This window comes from Drosophila subobscura, chromosome U (assembly GCF_008121235.1).
Source record: "Drosophila subobscura isolate 14011-0131.10 chromosome U, UCBerk_Dsub_1.0, whole genome shotgun sequence".
Lineage (NCBI taxonomy): Eukaryota > Metazoa > Arthropoda > Insecta > Diptera > Drosophilidae > Drosophila > Drosophila subobscura.
Window position 1 is genome coordinate 21,878,716 of NC_048534.1, and position 27,622 is coordinate 21,906,337.

The 27,622-nt window shown below is 42.0% G+C and overlaps 4 protein-coding genes across 4 annotated transcripts; 2 read left to right on the forward strand and 2 right to left on the reverse strand.

The window, feature by feature from the left end:
- Positions 1-1,238: 1,238 nt before the first annotated feature.
- On the forward strand, positions 1,239-11,194 carry LOC117901926 (ATP-binding cassette sub-family G member 4). The gene is given in 12 exon segments (XM_034812895.1): positions 1,239-1,620; positions 1,685-1,802; positions 3,152-3,347; positions 3,426-3,571; positions 5,147-5,385; positions 5,483-5,623; positions 6,031-6,356; positions 8,029-8,197; positions 9,635-9,690; positions 9,692-9,736; positions 10,312-10,470; positions 10,539-11,194. Coding segments are annotated over 12 exon segments (2,322 nt in total). The 3' UTR covers positions 10,884-11,194.
- A 918-nt stretch (positions 11,195-12,112) lies between these two features.
- Positions 12,113-13,533, reverse strand: LOC117901928 (glucose-fructose oxidoreductase domain-containing protein 1). The gene has a single exon (XM_034812897.1). The coding sequence runs from the start codon at positions 13,470-13,472 to the stop codon at positions 12,318-12,320; it is 1,155 nt and encodes a 384-aa protein (XP_034668788.1). The 5' UTR covers positions 13,473-13,533; the 3' UTR covers positions 12,113-12,317.
- A 357-nt stretch (positions 13,534-13,890) lies between these two features.
- On the forward strand, positions 13,891-14,452 carry LOC117901933. Its single transcript, XM_034812901.1, has one exon. The coding sequence runs from the start codon at positions 13,931-13,933 to the stop codon at positions 14,396-14,398; it is 468 nt and encodes a 155-aa protein (XP_034668792.1). The 5' UTR covers positions 13,891-13,930; the 3' UTR covers positions 14,399-14,452.
- Positions 14,453-21,097: 6,645 nt separating this feature from the next.
- LOC117900965 lies at positions 21,098-21,860 on the reverse strand. Its single transcript, XM_034811544.1, has 3 exons — positions 21,701-21,860; positions 21,379-21,640; positions 21,098-21,318 (listed from the first exon to the last, which is right to left on the reverse strand). The coding sequence occupies exons 1-3, from the start codon at positions 21,842-21,844 to the stop codon at positions 21,200-21,202; spliced, it is 525 nt and encodes a 174-aa protein (XP_034667435.1). The 5' UTR covers positions 21,845-21,860; the 3' UTR covers positions 21,098-21,199.
- Between the last annotated feature and the right edge of the window lie 5,762 nt (positions 21,861-27,622).

Here is a 27,622-nt window from a genome sequence, read left to right on the forward strand (position 1 = left end):
TGACAAATATTTACCTTATTTGTATCAGAACTTTTATGGGTTTATATAAAACTAATTCCAGAAATGATACAAGTAAGATTTTAAGCCACGAATTTCACTACATTTGCATTGTGTCCAGTCATCCCTTGACCACAAAAAGAATTTATACAAAATGACAAAGCAGAAATACATATTTGAGTTTTGGTTACAGGGAGAGAACATTTTTGGGTAGTCGGCTGATAAATGTTTACCGATAGACCAAAAAAAGTCTGCGCATAAATTACATTTAGAATGGAAGAGGAGTTCTTTCTAGATAAGAGATCCACTGACTTAAAGTCTTTTGGGGTGTGGCCATCCATCAGAATGGAAAAGGGCTTGAAATTTTATAGAAATGGTGTCTGTCCATCATATCCATCCAGCAGATTGAAAGTACAGCGACTGCTGTCTGTGCATTACACTCAAAATCCACAGAGGATTGTCTATCCATCAGATTGAGTATCGTTGACGTATAGAGAAAAGTCTGTCTAGCCATCTTGAAATTCCACAAAATATTGTGGACAGAGTTCTCTTATTAAAACAATATTTTATGAATATTCGTTTCCACACCACTCACAGAATCCTCACATTACAATAACTTTCTTTGTTCGTATAAAACAAAGCAATTAATTATATGTACAATGATTAAATGACGCATCTGTCGCAGCAGAGAGATATATGTACATATATATTTGTAGAGTTAATAAAGTGTCACGAGCTCTAAATTGTGAAATCTAAACGAGGGAACGCCCACAAAAATAAGTATGTACAATTCGCAATCTATTTTTTGTTTTGAAAGAAAATAACGCCCCAGCTAACGAGCGCCAACAGATTGTTAGGTTTTCTGACTATTATTATCCTAAGGCGATACTTAAATCATCTGTATTATAATCTGGGAAATGGAATGATTGCTTAAAGCAATAATATTGGAGTGTGGAAAATTGTACAATAATTTATGGGGTGAGATGATACAGATGTGAAGTTCATCACTTGGTTGTTGATCTTTGGAACTCCACAAATGGAATGAAAATGTGGAAAGACATCGGATGTTATATAAATGGAATGAATCAGATATTAAATGGGTTGAACTATAAGAAAAACTTTGGAAGGTGGAAAGTCAAAGTTCACGATCTTCCCTAAAATCCAATTAAAAATCCTTCTATAACTCTCTATTTTCTTTCCTTTTCAGAGCTTTAGATCCTCTCCCGAAGCATCACATAAATATGACACTCTTGCCAGACTTCAAACCCTCAGATGCCGCCTGCTGTGGCGGTGGGGCAAGCAGTGATGCCAGCAGCACCTCCGGTGCCAGCACACACAAGGCGCACCTACAAGGCAAACACCACGACAGTGGCTGCCTGGGCATCAATTGTTACAACACAGCCGCCAGCTCAGACCTATCCATCGATGAGACATCGTCCACATCGTCTCGGGGATCGGATGCCCTGGCAGAGAAGGTGAACAACAATTTGAATGTGTTCCAGAGGCCCAACTTTCATGAGGGCATGACGCATGCCAATTTCGATCATTGTGAGCCAGTAGATATTGAGTTTTCCGATGTGCGATATCAAGTGAAAAAGTTTTCATTTCCAGAAAGAAAATTTGGTGAGTTTTCTTTAGGAATCATGTGCCAACCAAGATAGCTGATTGTGGTATTATTTATTTACAGTCGCCAAGGAAATTCTTCATGGTCTGAATGGCAGCTTTCGTTCGGGAGAATTGACAGCCATCATGGGTCCCTCGGGGGCGGGCAAGAGCACTCTGTTGAATGTCATGTCTGGCTTCTGGTAAGTGTTTCCCTCACACTCGCACTTGAACTTGAAAATTCAATTTTCTTACTGCTGCTCAGAGCTGTGAGTGATGTATCACTGAATATGCAATCAGGTTTCCGTCGATTTAATTACACGTTGTTCATATCGTACGAGTATAACGAATATAAAGCGCAGACGCTGCATTCGTTCGTTCCATCAATCAACACATTGTTCAGATGTCAGCAATGCCGAGCAAATTGCTCTGGCTTGTATGGTAGCACGATTGATTATGAATATGTATGTACGAGTGTATGGCCATAGGATATACAGAAGGGGCGGCATTTTAAGTGGTCCCTAATGGGCTGATACTTAATTCAAGCTACTAGATAAGCAAGCGATTATTGCCTTAGGTTTGAGGAATAAAATACCACAGCTCCACTGGGTCACGCGTACACAGTCGTTTGCGTCACGTGAGAGGTTTGGATGTAAAATGCGAGAAGGAACAAACACAAGAAAATAACTAAATGCTTATACCATCCTCTAAAATTATGCAGATATTATATGAACTACTATTACTATTTTCATGGTCTGCACTTCTCAAAGTGATTAACAATCTCAGTTTTATTTTTGAATAAAATGCTATGCAGCATTAAGCTTGGCCTCCCATCCCGGACATAATCGCATTACTTCTCTCTGTCCCTCCCAGTCGAGACATCGGCTGACAAAACAGTTCAAGTGCCCATTGCATAAGTAGAACTTCAGACCGAACCGAATGCACTCGGATGAGTGATTCATACGCTGTACATTGAAGGAATGGAAGCGACCCTCCGCTGACGCAACTGAAAGGAAATCTGAAATCTGAATATAATCTTTCTATATTTTTGATGGCCAAATGACAGCTATTACAGCATTTAGCAATTTTAGCTCTATAATTAATAAATAAGAAATGATGCACGTGTCGAAAGGGAAATTGCTCGAATCGATTCGAATCGAGTCTCAGTTGTGGATTGTGTCTGTAATTACGAGTACTTAGTCTGGTATCATAATTAAAGTAATGTGGCTGTTGGCGTGGCAAAAGAGCCACCGCCAGTGGCAAGACGAGGCGTTTCCACAGCTTTTCATTGCTAAACGTTATCGGTCAGTAAACTATGAACTTGAAACGTGTACGAGGCATATACATTTATTTTAAGTTCGGCTCGTTTCGAGTTCAGAGTAGTGCCGCTCAGCCTCTGTGCCCAGACATGTACGGAGATATTTATTTTGTGTTTGGTTTTTTGAAGGCTCGTGGACTCGTGAGCTCGTTAACATTATTATAATAATTATTTTAATTGCTTGTATTTTTGCTGATTTTCATTTGTGATTTCTTCCACTCATTTCTCTGACAGTGCCACTGGGGTGTCTGGCAATATACGAGTGAACGACAAGCCCATGGCTCCCAGTTCCGAGAGATTCCGTCAATTGTTGTGCTACATCCATCAGGATGATCTGTTGCGTCCCCAGTTAATGGTTGGCGAAATAATGCTCCTGGCTGCACATCTTAAACTTGGTTTTAAGGTCAGCAAGGCCTACAAATTGGATTTGGTGAGTAAAAGCAGAAAAATCTCCATCCAAATGTTATCTAATGTCTAGTTTTGCGCATCTATTTTTATTTTATCTCAGATTAAACACATCTTATCGCTGTTGGGCCTGGAACATCGTTATAATGTGCATACGGCAAAGCTTTCGGGTGGACAGAAGAAACGTCTCGCCATTGCCCTGGAGCTGATAAGTAATCCTCCAGTGCTCTATCTGGATGAGCCAACGACGTGAGTAGTAGTACATAAATATATGTACATTTAATAAATAAGGGTACATTTATGTAATTAGAGTAGCCATGATAATGATCACCATCTGATGAAGCACGGATGATACTCTGTACTGATTCTGAAGTTTCCTATGTGTACACATATTAGCGGAAATTCAGCAAAAAAAAAAACCAATGGCTGACCCACAAGTCAAGTTTGCCTGTGTGTCTATATTGCTTCTGGCTTATCTGTTTTCTATATACAAACGTACATATATTTATATTATTTTTATACATGTTTTGTTCTATATAGTTATGTAGTTTTTGTTTTGATCGATTGGGTTCATTGAGCAGGAAGAACTGGCAAACGTTTAAGCTGTTTAATTATTTAGAACCGATTGCTGAATATCTACTGTCGGATGAGTTTATCAATCCTACAATTATTGGATTAAGTGACAGTTAAGTCCACAATTAATAGTTTGTTTGACAGCTCCACAATTGATTGAGTTGTAATGAATGTTTTAATTCAATTTGATTGGAATAATTAAAAGCAAAAATGCGCTCCATTCAGAAACTAGAAATCTCTCAAAGGGCATGCACGTTGGATTCAATTATTTCCAAAAACCTTTCTCAGCGCGGAGTCCAGAAGTCTGGACTGTAGAACGATAGATCCGGGTTCACTCTCAGTCAGCAAGAATCAAGAGTCTTTATTTTTAATACTTTTAAGTGGAAAAAAGTCCAACTGAAACTTACTTTGTTGCGAGCTGTTGCCAAAGTCCCTCTTTGGATGGGGACATAAACTATTTTTAGCCTTTCCCTCCAGCGTCTAGACAGAGACTTAGTCCAATTAATTCTACCATTTAATGTGCTCTTATGACTCTCTAAATTTTCGTTCTCCAAAAAGAAACTTTCAAATCATTCCCTGACTGTGCAAATAATTTCTGAAGGGAATGGAAAACTTTGAACTGTAAAATCGATGTCGATTTTCATAATGAAAATTGCTGTGGCAAGCAATCAGATTTCCACATGTTTGTAATATGGTGCACTGATCTTATCGACTTGTTATTGTATATAAATCATCAACTAAAGGGCAGACTCGGTCTAACATTTCATCGTTAATGGCTTCAACACTGCGGGGAGGGACCAGTTTTAATCGATCCACAGAGCCACAGAGTGCCGCACAGCTACAGATAGATGTTATATTGTCTCGCCTGATGCGGATCAATAAATTATATTGCTTTTACGTACTCCTCAAACACCTCAAACCTTTGTAATGCCAATCAGGCTGGCTTGCCGCTCGACTTGCAATGGTTAATGGGTTTTTGTGTACACAAAAAAACGAGTTTTGTACTTTCATCAAATCAAATCAAGTTCAAACAACAATCTCTCATTCATGCACAACCATAAAAAGTAAGAAATTGTGCAATTTCTTAATGTCTTTCTTTGGGTTTTATGGGTTCTGTTCTCTCACGCCATAATTCGGTTTAATGAGTCGCCAAGTTGCGCCAAATTTACTGCCATAGGTTAGGTGTACAGCCATTAAATGCTGTTGGGTCATACCATACTTAAAGTGTAATTTGTTTTCTCTCATTTTTAGTGGTCTAGACAGCTCGTCGTGCAGTTCTTGCGTGGCGCTGCTGAAGAAACTCGCCTCCCAGGGCCACACCATTGTTTGCACCATTCATCAGCCCAGTGCTTTGATCTTTGAGATGTTTGACAAACTCTATACGGTGGTCGATGGCCACTGCATGTACCAGGGCCCAGTGCGAGAGCTGGTGCCGTTCCTTGCCGAACAGCAGCTCGTCTGTCCCAGCTATCACAATCCAGCTGATTATCGTAAGTAGACATCTATAAAGATCTCACCAATCTATGCAGATCTTCAATCTATATGCACATATTATATATATAAAACTCATTTGTATGTTGTATCCAGTGCTGGAGGTGGCCGTCGGCGAGCATCAACGTGATCTGAATGAATTGATTCATGCGGCGAATAAAAAGTATTACGAGGATGTTGATCGATATCGTTATATGAGCAGTACGGATGTCTCACGGCTCATGGCAACAATAAAAGGTAAGAGTTTCTTTTGTATGAATTTCTTGAGGAGATTTGGGGGGAGATTTATTCGTTCAAAGTTGGAGTTACACTTTGAATTTACAAACAGATTTCCATTAATATTTGCCTATCTAAAGGGCCATATAGTTGTCTTCAGCTGTGACTTGAATAGAGCGTTGTGCTTGGGAACTTTTAGGGAAATTAAACTGAAATCAAGCGAAAGATCTCGTGTTAGACTCGTGACACTCGATAAAACAAGCTCCTGTAAAGTTCATATTTTTCTAGTACACTTAACGCTAATTTCTTTCAAATGTTAACGCTAAGAAAAGCTATTTTTCCAGCTTTAGTATGATCTTTGTTAGATCTCTAAACTTCAGCCTAAACTTTCTCTAATCCCCTCTGGGTTTTCTCCACCCTAATTGCAGACAACATTGGAGCCAAAGAGTTGAGCACTTCGAGTCAATTGCTGCCAACAGTTGCGCTGGCGCAATTCTCCAGCTACGATTATGTGAAACCGGCACAGCAGGAACTGGCGCTGGAGGAGATCAAGGCACTAAGTGGCTCCACGGAGCTGGAGTTGGTGGATCAAGAGCAATCGGAGAATCAGCAACAGCAGCAGCTGCCACTCGCCAATGTCAAAGCGACCGTCAAAGAGCTTGCCAAGCCGTCGAATGCCACCAGCTCGGCCTCGTTCCTCATGCAATATGTGCTCCTGATGCAACGCATCTTGATCTGTGCCCGTCGCAACTACGTGAGTTATACTTGAATGCACAAATTAAAATGAATTATATAAAATATGGATAGCCATTACTTTCATAAGCCGGTTTTTAGGGCTTGGCCTGGATGGCCTGTCACTTTGATTTGGTAATTTGTCCTCGAAATTTAAGACAAATCCAGTTCCGATCTCGTTTTCAGTGTAATTTCTAACTGCACAGTCTTAATGTCTGGTTTTTACTTTTATTTAATTTTTTTGTTTCCCATATTTTTAGGGGTAATTATTGTTGCTTTACTTTATAATTTCATTTCATTTAATTGTCAGTTGTCTTGCTTCCATTTTCGCTTTCGTATTTTGACCCAAAAAAAAAAGGAAAACTAAACACAAAAAAATTAAGATTTATGTGTGACTTTAATGTCTGCGGTCTCAAGTGATTTGATCCATAGACTTAATGGCTGGCACAAGGAGATAATTGCTGAGGGTTTCTAAAGGCTCTTCATGGCCTTATGTTCATATAATAACTAATAATTTGTATTGCCCTAGGTGCGCACAATTATAGTGTGCTTCATGGCTTCTGTGTGATTTATTTCTTCATAAATGCGCTTGAAATATTCTCCTTAATTTGATTACTCCACCAAAAGTATTTACCAAAAAATTGTGTTCAACTGAAACCCTTGAGAGTTTATTCCCAGGAAACCAATCAACAGATGGGACCCACATCAGATTCATCTGAATAAATCTCATAAAATCAAATGCCCTATACCTATGCCTAATTAGAATTATTTACCCATTATATGTCAAAGTTGAGAGCTCGTTTAGTTTTATTTCTTTGCCCATTTGCGCTTATTGTATGGCAGGTGTGATAAATATTGAGTGAGGGCACAAGTTTAAATATTTACCATGGCAAATGAATCAATTACCGCGCTAGAGGCATCGGCATCAACATCGGCATCGTCTAAAAGCGATTCCCACAAGATTGATGGATGACGTTTATCATCTGAATGTGAGCAATTAGCACATGACATTTGTTTTAAATGTGAAATTGTTTAATGAATAATTAGCATTAGCATCCGGCCATAATTTTGTTTGCTGCCTGCAGCCCCTCGCGACCGCTGCACAAAATGATTAAGACCGATGTGCATACACTGCAATTTCGCTCTGAGTGTATGTTTTAGCACCTTGCCAATTCGCTATTGACTTGTCAAACACCCCGGCCGAACACACCAAAGACCGACGATTGAAAAGTTCTCAAGTTGTCCCAGCAGCAGCAGAGAACCACTCAACCGCGCCATAGCTCCAACGAGCTATTCCACAACTCTAACCTTCACATAGATTTCGGTTTTTAGCGTGTTCTAATGACCAACTGGGACTGCACGAGTGCTTCTGTGCATACCCAGTGATCTGTGCAGTTGGAGATTGGGAATGTTGTGTAATTGGGATGTTGAACCAAAGATTGTTATAGGATGATTGCAGGCAGAAACGACGGACAATTTACGGAAGAAAGATTAATAATGGAATGAAGGACTTTAAGAACTAGAAGAAGAACTTTCTGTCGAATTTGGCACTAGGAATCTGTTTCCCGGGTACCATTTAGTCGCTCTAACACGACTTTAATGTTCTAACATTATTCTTTCGGATTTTTGTTTTGTTTTTCTGCTCTGCCTCCATATGAATGTATCTCTAATGTAACGTCTTTTATCTTTTTCAGTTTCTGCTGCTGGCCCGAATCTTTTCGCACATTTTCATTGGCGTTGTGTTTGGCTATCTCTACCTGAATGTGGGCAACAATGCACAGAGCGTGCTGGGCAATTACGTCTATCTGTACGGCTCGACACTGCTCTTGGTCTACACGGGCAAAATGGCTGTGGTCTTGACATGTAAGTATTGTAATGGGGGATTGTGAATGTCTGTTCAAGTATATCGTGTGTTTCAGCGGTAGCCACTGGCTTGCAGCCTTAGCCTCAGCCTCAGACAGAGACTTTCCCATTTTCGGCTAATATTTGCCAGTCAATGATTCTTGTGGCCAACAAAATGTATGCAAAATGTTGTCCCCAAATTTGGTCGAAACTGCAGCTGCGGTTGAGGCTGCTGAGGCAGTTCTCTGGGTTGGTCTCTTGTGCAATGGCTATTTATCTTGGCCACCTTTTGGCTTTGGCTTTGTCTCTCTAGTTGTTGTTTTTCGGCAATTCTATGTGATTGTCAACAGCCATATTTATGTATGTATCTATTACTTGAATTTTTGCGGAATGCGGATTGGCCAATACTTGTACACGAATAAATTTGTCTTAACATTGGCACCAAAACTTTGCCGAATTTAAAGTGGCAAAAAGAGCAAAGATTAGAGGACAAGATAGTTGATCATTAGTCGGCTCAAGTCTGGAGATCAATGTGCGAAGATATGACCGAATTTTATGGCTTCTACCAGAGAATTGGCAAAACTGAAGAACTTATGAATATGTACATATAAATAGACGAATAATGAAGACATCAATGGAGGAGGGGAAGCGTGGAGTGGAAATGCAACTTGGGAACAGGAAAATAATTATCCAAAATGAATATCATACAATTTATAAGGGATTAATATATCAAATTAATATGCATAAATATTCAGTAAAAAGCACAAGCGACAAGCGGCAACTGGTTCTGCAATAAATACTAGTAGCGGATAGTCAAACAAATCATTAAGCTTTAAAATCGATTAAATTTGACATAAGGAAATTAATTAGAATTTGTTTCTTTACCACTGGGAGTGTCTCTTTCGGTCCTAGAAACTCTGTTTGAAAAAAGAAATATGCCTACAATTATATTCGCACATTAACCTCCTCCACAAGGTCGCAGATCTCCGACCAGCTGAAATGTCTAAACGTCGAACCACTTTGTCATTTATAATTTCCATGTAAATTATCCCCCAAATGAGTTTCTCACCTTTAAAAATTCGACAAAAAAAACAATCCTGAAGCCTAAAAAGTAAATAATCATAAAGTACCAGACGATAAGCTTATGGACAAGCGACACAAGCTTGGGGGGGCTATGGCTATTGTATAATAAAACCGGAATAATTGTATGAACGATTCTCAATGCATTTTTTTAAATAAATGAGTCCATGTCAGGGATTGGGGGATCTCTTACGAGAGAGTGGCAGAGAGCGGGAGATCAAAGGGATAAGGGGAATGGGATGGGATACGAGTTAAGATCTTTACCGGTTTCGGTTTACTGACCTGACCTACATAGGTACATGCACACATGAACGTATATTGTCACCTTCGGGCAAATATCGAATTTAATAACATTTCTTAATTAAATTTTATTTGCAGTTCCGCTGGAAATTGACATGCTGACAAGGGAGCACTTTAATCGCTGGTACAAGCTTCGGGCCGTACTTCCTATCGCTGATCTCCTTCGAGATACCCTTTCAGGTAGGTGATTCCCACCCGCATCACCCATCAGCCATGATGGACATCATCAATCATTATTTAATGTTTAACAATCATAGTTAGTGGTGGGCTTTTGTTTAATGAATTGCTGGTTCGGTCATTAAGTCGAATTAGCGACGTGAAATCGCTGATTTTCAGGTTTGTTTTGCGTGACAGACTCGAGTAAGTGGCCAGCCCCGTGGACTGGACCCCACTGACAATTTCGCTACCAGCAATTCCCACCGAAACGATTGTTCGTTCAGCGAGCGAGTGAAATTTCCACGTGCTGTTGATTCGTTTTGAAAAGAATTGCTTTCGTTATACTTAATGGATTGCTGGAACGAGAGAATCTTGAGCATCGCTCGAGAATGAGTAATCAAAGCATTCACCACTTGAGTTCTCAATTGGTTCTGATCGAATCAAATCAAACAGGCATTAGTTTAGTCATGCCTTAAAAATTACGAGTTGGGAAGAGATTTTTTAACTATTAAAAGATTACCATTTCGAACTCACATTAAGTGATAATCTCTTCCACTTCCCTTGCTTAACCTTCTCCTACATATTATTACATCTTACAGAGCCTCTGCACCGCCCTGTACATCATCATCAGTGTACATTTGACGGGCAATGACAGTGTCGAGTCTTTTCGCATTTACTACTTTATGCTGCTGGGAATTATGGCGTCGTTGAGTGCCCAGGCCTGGGGCTTCTTCGTGGGAGCCACACTGCCAACAAAGGTGGGTTAAACACACCTTAACATTAATCACAACTAAAGTTAATTGATTAATTTTTCTAAATGCCATAGCTTGCCGTGTTTCTGGGACCCATACTGGCGGTGATGTTCTCCGTTTTTGGCTTTTGTACGCGATACATTGACATTACACCGCTCTTCCGTTGGATGTGGCATTTGAGTTATTTCCGGGCTGGATTCCATGGTGCACTGAATGCCATCTATGGCATGGATCGCGCTTTCCTCGAGTGCCCAGAGAATACGATGTACTGTCATTTCAGGAGTCCCAAAGTGTTTCTCAAGTACATGATGATCTCGGATGTGCACATGTCCGACTGTCTGCTGCTGATGGGCATCGTCATCGGTGTGATGCATGTCCTGACCATCCTCACGCTCTGGCACAAGCTGAACAAACGATAGGAGCTAGTCCTATACACACTAGGTTTTACTTCGTCTACGTGTACGTTCTTAAGTCTACGTTTTATTCCTTATGTACATAGTTGGGTGTGTCTATCAACAACTCTCTGTTTCTATCTTTAGTCGAGTCTTGAGTTTACGTATTTCGTGTGCGATTTCTTGGCTTGTTTTTTTATACTGATCGACCCAATCGATGATGTTACAGCTAGCTTAATTATTTATTTAAATATTCTTTGAAATATTGTATGCAAGAAGGCTTTAGGGTAGCTTATTCCAGTTAAGTGCTGAATACCAAAAAAACAAAACAAATCAACGAAAATTACCCATAAACAATCCAATCAATCGCCCAGTTTCCATTATTGCAATCAAAACTTGCCATTTTCCTACAATTTACTTTCATCCGAAAACTCCTCATTAACCGAGCTGGGATTCTTAGCAGATCCTAGGGATCCGGGCTATGCCAAATGTCTTAAATATCATCATCTAAGCTCGTAAGGTTCCGCACAACAAAGATACATTTTGTGATCAACATTTTTGTTTTGTCTCTTTTAGTGATTAGTTTTAGATTTAACTCCTAAGTTCGAATTGTGTGTTTAAGCCGGCTAATGATGATTGATCGAAATTCGTATGTCTTTTATGTATAGCAAATCTTTTAGTTTATGTTTTGATTTGTTTTAGTTTCTTAAATAAAAATATTTTGGTAAATTTGATATATAATTTTTTTTGATTTTCTATTTGATTTTGTTTTGGGATTTTGGGAATATAGAAATACTGGGAAACTCTATGAAAAGGTTTCTTTAAAAGAAATTTATTTCTCCTAAGAATGAATAATTGTTCCTGCAGATTGGAATTTTGAAGTACAAAAGGAAGCAACTTTATGATGGAATATAAATATAAAGGAATATAATATTTAAGCCATGAACAATATAAATATTACAGGAAAATCAGAACAGGTCTTTGAATTAAGACTATTCTGACTGAAAGTACCTCAAAACTAAACTTTTCTTTTGATAAATGTATTAGAAAATTATTTCATAAATGGATGTCTATTGAAAACTATAAAATATTACCATCTAGGTGTAAGCAGAAATGAACAAAAATAACAAAGAACTGAAGACCAAAACCCCATACAGGTTTCCAAGCTATACGAATAATCAAAATTGTTGAAACATTTACACAAAGAAACAAACTATATTTATCTTATATTAATACTACGCATATCCAAAGAGAGTTCTCTATTTAAGAGTCTAATAAACTAAATACAATTATTTTATTAGTAGCAAAATGTAAATGCCAAAGAAAATAAGTTAAATACAATACATTGATGGATGCGATGAGGGAATGTATCCCCCAATCAGGTAAATGCTTAAGGACTACACACATAAAATATATATGAATATATATTAGTGATTTAATGGAGATTGCACAGATCCCGCTCTACATGGTGGACATGCGTGCATATCGAATGATCTGATCATGATTGAGGGGCGCATCCGTGGAGAGCTGAACGCGCTGCCACTGCCGGGATTCGTTGGATTTGCGTATGGCCTCCACAACGGCCTGCACGTAGAGGCCATCCTCGAAGGTTGCCGCCGTGGAGACGGGCGCCTTCACCCACGAAGACTCCTTGCTGCCAAAGGCTTCTTTGAGTGCGCCCACCATCTTGCAGAGACCCTTGATGTAGGGACGAGGCAGCAGCGAGTTGTTTGTGGAGAAATGCAGATCCTGTACATCCACATAGACAGCCTCCTCCTTGGGCTGGCCCTCCTTCAGCACGAACAGATCTCCGCCGCGAACCACGAGGTGTCCCTTGCTGCCATAGACGAGCACCTCTTGTGAGAAGGCCTTGGCCGGTACCGTGTGGCTGTGCAGTGCGACCGTGACAAGGGTGCCGCTGGCCAGCTCCATTTGAAAGTTGCAAAAGTCCGGGGCCGTAATCTGCCGAATGCCATTGATGGCCGGCGTCGTCTTCGTGTATGCTCTGAGGACGCCATGCACCCGCACCGCCTGCTGCTGCAGTAGAAACGTGACCAGATCCACGACGCTGCCAACCAGATTGAGGGCTCCACCACCCATTTGGGCATCGCACATCCAGTTGTATTTCTCCGGGAAGAGCGTGCCCATTTGGACGCGCACATCCATCAGCACCACCTCGGGCAGCGGCCCAATCAGCTCCTCCTGCAGACAGCGCCGCATGTGCGTGAAGGCCGGCAGAAAGCGCAGCGGATGATTCACCAGCGATATCAGTGTGGGATAGTACTGCGACGCACGCACCATTTTCAGGGCATCTTGCTGATGCAGTCCCGCGGGCTTGTCGCACACCACGTGCTTCCCAATGCCCAGAGCCTTCACAGAGATCTCCGCGTGCAGAAAGGGCTGGCACACGATGAACACCAAGTCGACGTCCTTTCGCAGTAGAACGTCATCGATGACGTTCGTGTGGAACGAGACATTTTGTGCGGTGGCCGTCTCTTTGGCTTCTTTCAGGGTGCGCCCCCAGATGGCACGCACCTCGAAGCCCTTCTCGCGCAGCAGGGGCACCAGGACATTGGCTATTTCGCCCGTTCCGAATACACCCACGCCCGGCAGCATTTTACGCTGCTGTTTATAAGAAAAAAAACTTAATAAAAAATCAAAACAAAGTGCAGTGTGACGATTTGTGGATAAAATATACCTCACTACCCTCAAAAATATACCAAAAAAACTTCTTAAAATAAAATATGCTGCAAATATACCGAGGAAAAACACGAAGTTAACCCACGTGGGGAAGGTTGCGAGAGTGCCATTCGAAAAAGATAAGCTTAGCTACCCTTAAAATTTAAATTTAATAGATTCTGAACAGAGGCACTAAATATTATTTTCATCAAAGAGGCGATAAAGTTAACAGCACCTAAATGTGCGCCTTACAGCACACTGTCAACTGAGTTATTGTCGGCTGTGAGGCAGCTTTTGTCAGTAAGCAGGTTGCCAATCAAATTTGAAGTTTCATTTGAATCCGAAATTACCTTTTAAAATTTATATTTTAAACAGATCAAACAAAATCAAATAAAATGGCCTTGAATACATTTGCTCAGTGGTTGGTGTCCTGTGCCATGGGTGTGGCGGCGGTCACGAACGTGTGGCGCCACTGTCCTGTCGCGAACGATAAGGAGACAGTGCCCAGGACTGTCAGCATGATAAACACAGCGGCCATCGACTGCTTGGACTTGGCAAACGAAGAGGAGTCGGCGCAGCGGGCTGGCAGCAAACCATTGGACCACTCGGACATGATCGAACCGCCTGCGCTCGGCTCGGAGTTGGTCAGTGCTGCGCTGCAGCGATTGTTCAGCAGCAAAGATAATTGGACTCTGGATCGCAGCAGTGTGTACATCGCTGCCATGCACAATAATGCCAATAGACAGGAGTATACACTCGGCTCGGAGGCACTCAATCGCATACTGGAGGGGCTACAAGCACCAACGGGTGGGCCAGGGGTGACCAGCAAGCAGTTGTCCTTTGAACCGCCGGAAAATGTTTAAACTGCAAGACATGAAGAATTCACTCAAATAAATTAAAGTTTCTGCCTGGCCTGTTTCGCACACACACACGATCTTAGCTCCCCCCTTTTGAGACGACATTTCTGCACTCCGCCTTGGAGGCCATGTGTTGGGGGGGTGTTATTTCAGCTGTCAAAGCAGCCGGCATGCGGAAAATCATTTTGCAGCTTATTACCAGCAGGGGGAGAAAGCGAAGGACTTGCTGGCGACTGGGCTTATGGCACGCCTCGCCGCACACTCATATGGGGCAATGTGGGTGTCGCGTCAGCGTCTGTGGAGGTGGATATGCCAGGATATAATGCAAGCATTGGCAAGCCATGGCAAACAAATGTCACAGTCGACGCATTGCCCTGTCATATGGTAACCCAATTAGTGTAATTTGGTTTAAGGCAGCTGCCGCCTGTCGACTGCCATCTCTCCCATGTGCGTGTGTGCCTCTGTGTGTGTTTCTGGTGTTGTGTCGCTTGCGGAGCTTTAATTAAACCACACAAAGTGCACAGCAGCAGCAGCAGCTGCAGCAGCTGGCAAACAATCAACTTTAAAGCAAACCCGCTGGCCTCAGCAAACAGCTAATGAATGTTTCCATGGACCAATGAGACCCAACAGGCATTCACTGCCACGAAACGATGTCACGAATATCATGGAGTAATAAAGCTGTCGAAGATGGCATTGGCCAAGGGTGGTATTAAGAAGGCTCTCCCATGATTGAATATTAAATTAGGCATCGATTCACAGAAGGGTGGAGCAGGAGTGGGTGTCATAGAGAGGGATTTCCTTTGATAGCAGAGGTTGAAGCGTATGTGAATGTATTAATGAATGCCATGGGGCAAGGGATTTATTGAATATTGTTTCTAGAAAATCTGCAATAGACAAAACAGATATACATATGTATCATGTTTAAAAGCTGCAAAACGAAGAAGTTGCCAGCAAGCAAGATCTTGCCATCTCGCTCAATGCTTCTAGAAGACTGCCTGCCGTGGCTAATAGTGTTCTTTCTTTATACAAATATTCGGAAACTAATTAATGACAATATCTTATGTTTCATTGTTTAAAGATAACATTCTGAAGACGGAAATCGTTACGCATTTGTGGAAATATTTACACTAAAACAAAAGGGATGCATTATGCATGGAATGGATTAATATTCTCCATTGGCAATGCTCCAATTTCTATAGAGCAGTGGCTATAAAATTCCTAATGCCAAGTATCACAAATCAAAACTGTTTAAAGAAGAACTCTCCCCCCAAACTTTCTGTTGTCTTCAACCAATTAATTTAAATCCTACATAGCCAGAAAATCTCTATATGTCCCACAAAACTTGCTCTTTTAATTGAAAACTGTACGTTAATGGGCGTGCATATTGATTACATTTGCTAAGCCAGGCTTAGCCGAAACTTGTTCCAGACTTGGGCTGTCTTGTCGGATGGGGCCAGACATTAATCACATTTAAGCCAGATTAATGCTAAATGCATGGGCAGGACAAGACAAACAGAAAACTGTCTGGAATTGCAAAATACATACAACTAAACATTTAATAAGCCAAACAAGAGTCCTAGTCAGCGTCGACGCAGTTGTACGTGATCTCATCTTGTGGTGCTCCTGAGACTAGGACTAGGACAGGGACTGCGAGTGCGACTTGAATGAATCAGACCGCACATAGATCTCTGTCAGAGGCATTAGCATTAGCAATGAACAAGGACGAGGACGTTGCCATGCGCCGAGCACCCAAAGATAGTTCATCAAAACTGACAAGCCCATTTCGCTGTAGGATGAGGAGAGTTCTACTCTGCGTCCGCATCCTGCTTCTGGTCCGAAGCCAACTCTGAAACTGAAATCCACGACATATAACAAAACTGCAAGGATACCCTCGACCACCCACTGCCATCGAGCATCGAGCAGCGAGCAGCGAACAGCGAGCTATCTCGATGGCCCCACATCAGACGGGGAAACCACCACAGACAACAGATGAGAAATATTCATCAGCATTTACGTCACGCAGCGCGCAAAAGTCGCTGGGGAAAGGGGAGTAGCCACAGCTAGAGAGAGAGATGAAGAGAGAGAGAAAGCCAGGGGGCAGGGGCACAAGCAAAGGCTGGGATGAGCGAGTGAGCGTGCGAAATCAGGCGGGGGTTTCCCTTCTCTGGCTGTCCCCTGCTGTCAGTAGATTTATGTTGACATTTCAATGACAGTTGTGAAAATGCTTCCATTTCATGAGAATACGAACGAGTGCGAATGCGAGTGCGAGTACGGGTATGTGTGCGTGTCGTGTCGTGTCGTGTCCTGTTCTGGCATTGCGACACTGCGGTCCTGTCTTCTCTTTCATCTTAAATTTGCGCAAATTGGTTTATCATGCGCTGATAGGCAAGACAGCCGCACAGCACAGCATAACGCAGCGGAACAGAGAACAGTGCAGAGAACAGCTTAAATTATTTCCAATCACGTATCACTCACGAAGGGTTCTGTTCTCAGTATGAGGTCAATGGATGGTGTCACGCTCCTGTCGCGCACTTCAAGTGAAATAATCATAAGTCACGCATTGCTTAGAAATTAGTGGGGGGAGGCGAACCATTTACGGGAGCAGACATAAAGCTGTTGCGAATATAATATCACTTATGGTAATTGCATTCAACAGTTCCCATTGCCATACACATAACTCCCGCACAATGGTTGCACAATCAAGGAAATGTTTCATGCCGTGAAAATACTCGTACTCATTCGATGCCTGCTTGGCAGTCGTAAATGAATCGTAAATCAAGTCTGCACGCACTCACTCAATCTGATTAGATGTTGTTCTTGTCCAAAGAGGATCCAACTGCAATCTGTTGAATGGGCACATCCGTGGCCATAAATGTCGAATCACTCCACTCAATTGTTTTGAGGTAACAGAAACATGCGATTGTCGATTGGAGGTCCAAAATGATTACTGCCATATTAGAGAGAAGACTTTAGTGATTTTTCTGTACATCTGCACGTCTCTTACTGCTCATGAACTCCAGATGAAACCTGCTTATAAAAAAAATACAAATATATTTTAATTGAAAGAAAAAATGATAAAATATTTACATACTCCCAAACTCCATTGACTGTAAGTCTCCACTGCTGCTGTGCATTTAATGGAAGTGAATTTTAGTCTGTAAAATAAAAATAAAAAGTATAACAATATTAAATTACCTTTAGATTAGAATATCAATCATGTAGCATCAATGAAAATAGGCCAAAAGGTTCCCATTCCAAAAATAATAAAAATAATTACTCAAAAAGATCCGTTCCATCACTCAATTTTCCAAGAATTTGCTTGCCCTAAAAAGGATAAAAAGTCATAAAATAATGTTGAAAATGCTTTGTAAACCCCTCAAAAAGCAATCTCAGCATAAAGATTCTACTATCTATCATATAGCCTTGTCATTACTCAATTACGATTGGTTCTTCTCATGTTACATCATATTTTAAATTGACATAAAATTGCAATAATCTCCGAATATCTAAAGGATGGCTGCTCCAGGCCATTGTCTCGCTTTCCTTGTGGCAGTTAAAATACAAATTGTTTGCGTGCCAGCCATCAATTTTTATTAACTTGATTAAGTGCTTTATGGCAGGCGTCAGGGATTTCTGGTTATGCAACAAGTTATTAGCAGCAAAATGGAAATGCCAAGCTGCTGGGTGTGGCACAAGTACGTTACAGGATGTGGGTGAAGGCCAAACCCCAGGGATGAGGCTGGTTGGCTGGTTGGTTGGCTTGGTTGGCTGTGACAGCAGCTGGCAGAAGCCTCCTCGGCTACAGCTGGTGTCAAGGAATAATATTTGCATTGTTGTAGCTGAAAGGGGAGAGACTTAAGTGTGGTTGGAGGCTGGATGTTGGGGTTGGGCCTGGACTGAACTCAACGTTCAGCATTTCAATAAGCCAAAGCTCTGGCTCAGCCTCTGAAAGGGGCAGATGGGTGCGATGCGGTGCTGAAATTGGGGGATACACTGGGAGCAAACTGTGTGCCGCTGACGGGGGAATTTCATTAAGGAAATAACATGAAGTTATGAACAAGTTACCTTCCATAGTTAACTGCATGGGGAATTTCCCGAGTCTTATGAATTTCAATTCTGCCAGCCATTTCCCCCCCCATACGAAATTGCTCGACGGCAGGCAACTGAACTTATTCCATTCCCGGCTAATTTTGAACAACTTTCAGATTCTTTTCTGGCACAAAATTGCGCATGCAGTTGCAGGGGTTTATGAAATATTTCAACAAATTTTTTTCAGGCAGGACTACAATGGGAGATATTTCTCGGAACGAAAGGAGAAGAAACTGTTTAAAAGGGATCAACTTTTTGCTATATTTTATGTGATTAGGAGTTAAAGCTTAAGGTAAACTTGTGTTCAAATATGTTCTACAAGTCTGAGGATCATCTTAGAGATTAGATTCGAAGTATTGCCAGAATAGTTCAATTACTACAATTTCAGGCAAGATATTTTTGTATCTATATCTCCACTTCATAGCCAGTCAAACATTACCAGAATAAATAACAGCACCTGGCATTAATGGACATAGTAAATTACATTGAACTCTGGTTTTAATTACGAGCAATGGTACAGTCTGTATCAGTATCTTTCGATTGAATTTCTCACAGAATGTCCATGAAGACAAGACATCTTCATTAAATAATTGAGTGAGAGAAAGTTGCACACGGACAAAGTGCTGGAGAACCAATATTTATTCCAAATAGTACATTGTCTTTGGTTGGCAACTGTAAAATTCCATTTGCTGAATGCACAAACAGACTCCTAGGAGCATTCTAAACAGGAAATTTAACAGTCGAATGCGTTTGGGTTTGTCCGAGGGAGAGAGAAATGAAGATTTCGTGTGCCGCAATGATAAACAAATGATACAGGATCTGCATATATGTACATATGTATGTATACAACTGGAAGACTTGCTTTAATTAAGCTCGAGGCATATGGAGATGCATATATCCCTTTGGTGGGACCCTTCATTTGTGCACTAATTGAAACATATTTATGTATATATGCAGAGTTGCCGTCGGTTGCACAGCTGCTTGACCGAATGTCCGACACGACATCCATATAAAATGTAATTCACAAATGAAGATTCATGTTTTTGCAGTCATCTGCCAACTCACTCCTACTCAGTCAGGTTTCGTGCTGGACATAAATCAATGCATCCTGACACAAATTGTACATCCTGGCTGCCCAGAGATGACTCTGTCTGTCTGTGTGTCTGTCCCTCTGGTAGATGGTTATTTGCCAAGCTCGTTAAATGGAAACTCAATGACAATTCTGTAGGCACACATTTTGAGTGAGTTTTGCATTTAAAGTGCTTCATTGCCTTCAATGCATTTGACATTGTCATGGACCGTCCGTTCGTGTCTCTGCGGGGGCCTCTCTCCGCGCTCTCTCTCTCTCTGTGTGGGTGTGTTTGCCTGTGGATGTCGGTGACATGTGCATATTGTGTGTACACAAGCTAAAAGCAATCCACTGAACGATGTAGGCTTTTAATCACTTGAAAGCATAAACGGCAATTGCTTAAAACGTATTCAGTCGCCTGTTAACAATTAGCTCATACCTGAATTACAAAGTATCCACTTGAAGTTAGAAGAAGAATCGATACACGCACAATGCAAAACACTTGCAGAAATCAGCTGTGATAGCAGCACGTTCAGTGGCAGGCATCTGTTAGGTATGCGATCGGTTGGCAGGATTGGTTAACACGCTGTTAGCGTAACAGCCACGATCAATTGACTTAACAGCGACAGTACACATTTGAACCGCGCGTAAATCAGTCCCGTACCACATTACAAAAACGAACTGAAGCCACTTTACCGAATATACGATGTCTCATCCGGAACTTTCCATTATCACGTACGGTGCCCTGGAAATGGAAGCCGCCAGCACACTCATCTCGCTGCGCTATCAGTTCGAAGATCAGGAAAAAGAAAACATGACTGCCGTTAGCACCTCCAGCAATGTGGATGGATTGGGAAAACCGTCGAAGCTCGTCGGCATCGAGCGTACGTCTATGGAGCGGACTCTAGAACCCTACAAACCTCAGAAGCGCTCCATACTCAAGCATCTGCAGTCGATCCCTGACGCCGCCCAAATCTACTGCGTTGACTCAGCACAATGCGAAAAAGTTTACAATTTCTTGAAAAAGAACGAAATGACCTAGAATTAAACAGTGCATGCATTTTTGTGCAAATTTGCGCATTTATTTTTACTGACGCTAACAGCACGAAATGTGTTGGATTGGCAGCGTAGAGCTGGTTCTCTGTGCCATCTCTAGCTGCATAAAAGCAAAAAACCAAAGGGCTTATCACATAATCATAAGAGTAAATATATTTGTATTATTTTAAAGATTTTTTTGTGAAGAAATATAATGTGCAACAGTTTGTTTATTTAATTCTGCAAATGTACTTTGTCTTAACAGCCGCAGCCAAGCTCACACCAGCAGCTGTTAACTTAACAGCGGTTTCAACTGCCTAAGAAATCGCAGACGCTTGCGCAGCCAAATTCGCGGATAAGCAAAAATTAAATAATAAAATGGCTTAAACCAGTATCAGCGCCAAGTCAGTGTGTTATTTGATCGTTATAATTATTTATTGTTGTTAAAGTAACAGCTTAAGCGAACTCCCTGCTCACAGACAGAGACGTGGACGTATTGGCGGGAAATGTTGCGAAGCAGCATGGTTTCATATTATTATATTTAGTGTATTTTTGTGTGTTTGTTAATAGTTGTTATTATTGCAGTGGAGATGCCAGATAACACGCACTATCTGTCATAACTTGGTCCCCATGAGAGTCTCATGTCGGCCATCAATCAGTGTCGCCAGCCTCGGGCTACACGTGGAGACACTCATACGCCATCGAAAAACAAACACCCAGGGGCACACGGACACTGCGTGGGAAATGGAAGAGGATAATTCACTTATGCCCGACTGTGCGCCAATTCACTTACGTGCCGCTGATGGCTCTAAGCTCCGGATGTATCGCATTTGGCAGCCTGCTGCGCCAGCCCAAAGTTCTGCGAGCCGCTGGTGGTGGCTGTGCTGATAGGCCAACACTTTTTTACGGTTGGTCAGCTTGGTGCGATGACGCTCCTGCAGGGATAGATAGTCCAATGGCTTATTCAGATTCGACAAGCCATCGATAGTATCAAAGTCTACAGTTGGAATACGCTGCCATTCAGGGGTCGGAACGGGAGTCCGACTTGCGGAGGGCTGCGTGAGACGAGACCGCTGTGAGTAAATAGTTTGTCTAGCAATTTAATGTATTCCTACCAGGTGGTATTTTGAGAGTTCTGCATTTTGTAGCGGATCGTCTGTGGAGCCATCACAGCTCGAATCCATTTTGTGCAATTTTCTCCGGCAATTTGTAGAATGTTCTTTATTTTTCGCCGGCTCAGTCGAGGCTGTCGCTGGCATCCAATCGATAACTTGCTCAAATATTCATGGAGACAAATTAATCGTGGAGATGGGAGATTTGTCGGCTATGAAGATAAAACAAATTAGGAACCAAATTGCCAACTCAGAGCCAGACCAGAGCTGGCTCATCCCGATGCAGCTAAAAGCCTTTTTGCACCTCCAATTTCGAGCCCCAGTCAGAGGCCCCTCGATTATTTATGTACTAAATGCAGATAAAGTTTCCATTTTTAAGGCTTGCCTTACGGCCGCCAGGCAGGCCGTTCCGTTCCGTTCCGGACACCCGAGCTCCTCCCATGCACTTTGCAGGCGGCCAAAAAATAAAATTTATTTACAGTTTCCTCTGCCGAAGGCTCCCTCGAAACCGACGAAATGGGGCAGAGGCCGACAGGAGCGTGGGCGGAGTCCAGAAACTCAGTCACGTTTTGTGGAAAATGGAAATGGTTTGGAATTTACGGCAAAATACAACAGGAACAGCAAAAAACTAAAAAAAAAAAGGGAAAGAGAGAAGAGGCAAACTGCAAATGGAGCGATGCCAGTGGTCCAGTACTAATCGGAGGGAAAGTCTCCTTTTCCATTATGTGTGTTTTTTTTTTGCTGCCCTCCTTGGCGTTTGGGGCCTAATGAAATTTTCGTTTTATGGCAAGTGCAGCCAAACTAAATTGCAGGTGAAAGCTTTTTCGCCCACCCCAAAGTGTGTTTGTGTTTTCGGGGAGGTTTATAAATGTTTTTACGAAAATCACATTTTTTGTAGGTCCTTTAGTTTGAGTGCCATGCCCAAATGGAGGAGAAACGGCTACGGGGCTCCATAAATAAACAAAAGTTGTAAACCATCTGAAATTCGAGTTGACTCAAAAGCTGTCCGAGCTTGTTGATGCGTCTCTGCCCCTCAGTGTTTATTGCCACTCCTTGTTGGCACTGCCTCCTGTCCTCTTGCATATTCGGTGCGTGCGTAGGTTTATTTTTCTCCTGTAGAAATACTCGTAGGAGCTCTGCAAATGGAACATGCTAGTGGTCTCCAAGGGGTCAGAGAAATGTCAACTTGGATTGCGGCTGGCAGGAGCAGCAACAATGGAATCTTTACGATGGGCAGCCATGGGGCTGTGGGTTTGATTAAGTGTTGGGTTCGGTCTGAAAATTAAATGGTTGATTTCTATTATTAAAGCTGAGAAATTTGATTAGAACTGTGTTATTTGTTTCGTAGTTGTAACCAAAGAGGCACTACCATAGCTCTGTTAGTCTTCCATCTCTTATCTCCATCTTAAATTTAATTTGTTCTTCAACTTTAACTTCCTTTTAGCCACATTTTGCCCACATTCATACCCATTGTCTTTTAGCTACAATGTAGAGTTCAACTAGGCATGACTTTGGGGGGCCCCGGACATGCTACACATTAAGTTTCAACTTTAACACAACACACACATGCGGACACACGGACATACGGACACACGGACTGGCAGACACAGAGCAGGTGTGACTTAAGCTTCTAACCATACAATTCTGTGCACTTTCCCCTACACCCCTCTTAACCATTACCCCGCACTAATACACTTACTCGAGCGGCCAACAAGTCAACAAACATTTTTGTTGCGTTTTTGTTTATATTTTTCGCTTTTGTCGTTGCTTTTCAACTTTTGCTGTGGTTTTTTTGTTGCTTTGCTCCTCAACTTTTTGGCGAGCTTTTTAATTCTATATTTTATGCAAGGAGGGGTGTGGCTGTGCAGGGGGGCGGTGCTTCAAGCTGTTCTATAATGAAGCCAGCTTCTTGTAGCCGCTGCAAAATATGACAAAATGTTGAGCCAGCGGCGCATATTTTAAGCCTTCCTCCCCAAGCAGCTTAACAACTACAAGAGAGAGTGACACCCCAACCCCCCACAATCCCCTCCGGCTGTCCCACCAATATCCCGCTGGCTGACAGCGGAAAATGTCAGGAAAATGTTGGCCGCGTTGACTTTTCCGCATGAGTCTGCTGTTTTATATTATTTGAGGCATTTTTCGGTGCCCTCGCGAGGCACCGAGGGGGGACTGGGACGAGGACGAGGACTAGTACGAGGAGAGTATGACTATCGCATTCATATTTCTGGCCTTTTACGACTTTTTATACCCGGTACTCGAAGAGTAAATAGGGTATATTGTATTTGTGCACATAACGGTTGTATGTAACGCACAGAAGGAAACGTCTCCGACCCCATAAAGTATATATATTCTTGATCAGCATCAATAGCCGAGTCGATTGAGCCATGTCTGTCTGTCCGTCCGTCTGTCCGTCCGTCTTGTTGAGCGCCTGGATCTCAGAGACCATAAAAGCTAGAGCCACCAAATTTTGCATCCAGACTTCTGTATGCTCACACTGTTACAAGTGTATTTCAAAAATCAGCCACGCCCTCTTCCGCCCCCGCAAAAGGGCGAAAACCTCCCAAATCTACAATTTTAAAGATAAAAGAAAACTAAAAACGCCATTCCGTAGGGAATGGCCATATCTATCTGATCACCAAATTGGGATCCGATTGGATCATTATTATGGCCACAATGAAGAAATTAAGTTGCAGTGGCTAAACCCACCCTGTCCAGCAGCTTTTGTTGCTTTTACACATTCTCTCATTCACACTCTGCTTCGCGCAGTGGCAGAGGCCTCTTCCCCTGACACGTCTCTGACTCATCCTCTGCCACGACTCTGCCGCTGCCTCTGCCCTGACTCTGCAGTGTGTGTCTCTAGGGGAGGGTGGCGAGCTAAAGGAGCGTGTTGGCGTGAGTAGTGTTGTTGATGTAGATGACAGATGAAGAGAAAATGTAAAATTTGACAAATAACCGCTAAGGTGCAGATGTAGTACTGAGTACCGGGTATAAGAGTTGTGACGCGGCTTAAGACGCGTCTCACAACGTTCCTCCTCGTTTGTAATCTTTATGGGGGGTTGCGGCTCAGACCAGCTCAGCGCTTTTTACAGCTCAAGGAGTTACGACGCTTATGAGTGCAATTTAAATTCAAAAGCCGCTTAAATTTATTTCGAGCTGCTGCTGTAGATGGATCTCGTCCTGGTTCTGCTACTGGAGATGATGCTGGGACCTGGGACCTCTGAGCTGCCGCTGCACTGCACTCACTTAAGTCAATTTTTGTGTTGCAAATTTCACATTTATGACAAGCAATTTAACTTTTTTGGCCTAATTGCGCGACATGGAAAATTGTCAGCCAACAAGTTGAAAGTCAGTCAGTCCTGTTGGCCCCTCTATCATCGCTGTCTCTCTCACTCTCACTCTCCCTCACCCTATCTGAATCTGCAGGAAGCCCCAGCGCTGTGTGTGTCCTGACGCTTCATTAAATGTAACTTTTGTCGCCTGTCTCGGAAGGCGGCATAGAAAACTTTTTGTTCCAGCAACAGGATGTGGATAGGGCGGGGTTCAGATGGCTCTGCTGGCAGCTCCATTGGGGTTCACTGGGCGGGTTAGGCAAATAAAATGGCTCATTAGGATAGTGCAAGTGGAACTTATTGGATTAGTTGCCATGACTGCCTTCAGGGCTGAAAGAAAACTCTGTCATGCGATGCGTTGCGTTGTTCTTTTTTCTGCTGTTTTTACTTGGGGCAAAATCGTTGAGATATTCATGAGGTTGCAGGGGAAGCACAGCACTTACAGATCCCAGTGGGTGGTGATGCCGCAATGGAGCTGCTGAGACATTCAATCTGCTCTTGAATATATTTATATCTGAAAATGGTGTTGGAATTTATGAAACTATTTAATCCATGACTTCAGTCTTCTTTTTGCGCTTTAAGTTTGGTTTAAGTAAACTTCAAGAGTCATTTGGCAAGTATTTTTGGACTGGTTTCTAAAGGAACACCCTGGACTGCTGCTGCTTAGTCTCTACTGATTTCTGCACTTCAACTTTGCCAACTACAACTTGCCCAATTTTTAAAGTCCAGTATTTACCAGCTTCCCCATTTTTCCCCCTATTTATTTATGTATTTTCCAATGCATATTCCATTTTTTTTGTTCTTGGGATAAGTTTTTGCCTTGTGCTGCTTGGATTAAAAGTTTTCAACCACTTTAAACTTTCATTCCAGCTAATCGCGTTGGTGAGACTTGAGTTTTGGCGTTTGGTCTATCCCCCAATTAGCCATGGAGCAGCAGCTTCATTTCGCATGCAGCTGGAGATGTCTCAAAGCGGAAGTGGAAGTGGAAGTCGAAGTCTCCGACGAGATGGAATGGAATGGTATTGGAGAAGCATTTTTCCGGCTTTCCGTGGAAGCGTTGAAGCGGACCGACAATTGTCTTAATTTCTCCCCGCGGTCTCTTTAGCGACAGCCACCGGGATACGTGGGAGGAAAAAGGGAATAGCTTAAGGAGCCTTGGCAAATCCGTTGCAGCTTGGCAAAAGGGATTTGCATTACAAACTCCATTTGCAGTTGCATAAAATGATTTATTTACCGACTTCACTTATGGCCCCGTTTCCCCGTTCCCCTCTCTCTCTCTCTGTCTCTGAAAGGTTACGCAAATCCTGGCTGCAAGCGAAAGCTCGTAAAGCAAACACGAAATTAGTTTTGTTTGCCTCGGATATGCACAAAGGATTATTGCCAACGCTTTCAGCTAAAAAGCAAATCCCACAAAAAAAAAAAAACTAGAGAGAGAGAGAGAGAGAGAGAGAGAATAGTTATTTATAGTGTGTGTGCAATAGAGAAAATGATTTTCCCCCAATGGAAATTGTCGGCACAAAAGATTCAGTTTGTTTTGTTGAGCTGTTGAGCGCTTAGTCCAAAATGCATTCAGAGTTTATCGACAATAAAAATGCATTCAAAATGGATTTAAGATATAAATGGATAGTAAATGGAAAATGTATAAAGAGGCAGTGCAGTGGACTTCCACTGATTTGCTACACAATCGATTTTGGCAACATTTCTATTGAGTCTCTACTCTTTTATGTTTGCATAAATTAAGAAAAGATTTAAGAAATAGTATTTGTTAATAATATTTATTATTTTTCTTTATTTATATGCACAGGAGGAGTCGAAAGACTGCATTTGTTTATCCTGATAATGGAGCTACAAGACAATCAGTTTATTCTGCCTCATAAATATAACTAAGAAATATTAGAAGTATTAAATAGAAAAATATAATTTATTTTAGAAAAATATTGTAAGATCTTTAAAGGATATTTATGTTGCTAAAAATCCATATAAATTCTTGTGCCTGTGCTTAATTAAGTTAAAACTGAATTTTAATTCTGTTAGAGTTCGCAACACTTTATGCCATTTCCCCTTGTTATCGCTTGTTCAAAATGTTATCCAAATGTTACTCCCCACTTTGCTAGAAGTTTCATCTCTTTTTTTTTGTCTGCCAGCCGCAACATGTTGACAAAACTGAAGTTTACTTCCAGTGGAAGTTTTGGCCTCGGTTAAAGTTGCCCAAGAATAAAGGCGTGGGCCCGACCACAGGCTGACTTGGAGCCTAGTTGCTGGCCATGTTGCAACGTGCTTGTGGGGCATGCCACTCCCACTCGTCTAACCTCAAGCCTGAGGCGCTGGGACATAATTTTAAGGCAAGCGAAGTTTCGCCCCCTGGCGCTGGCATGAGTTGGCAACTCGCATTTACCATTTTTATTTAGCCATCATTTGCCTTTATGACTTCTGCACTAATCTGGCCAACAGTGTCTTGGATGGGAGGCCATGATTTGGCCATTTTATCGAGTTCATTTTGAACTTGCTGGAAAGTTTGTGCAAGTGTTGCAAGTTTTACTTGGCGTGGCCAAGGTTTTTTCGGGGCAACCTAATGACAGCCACGTGGAGTGCTGCT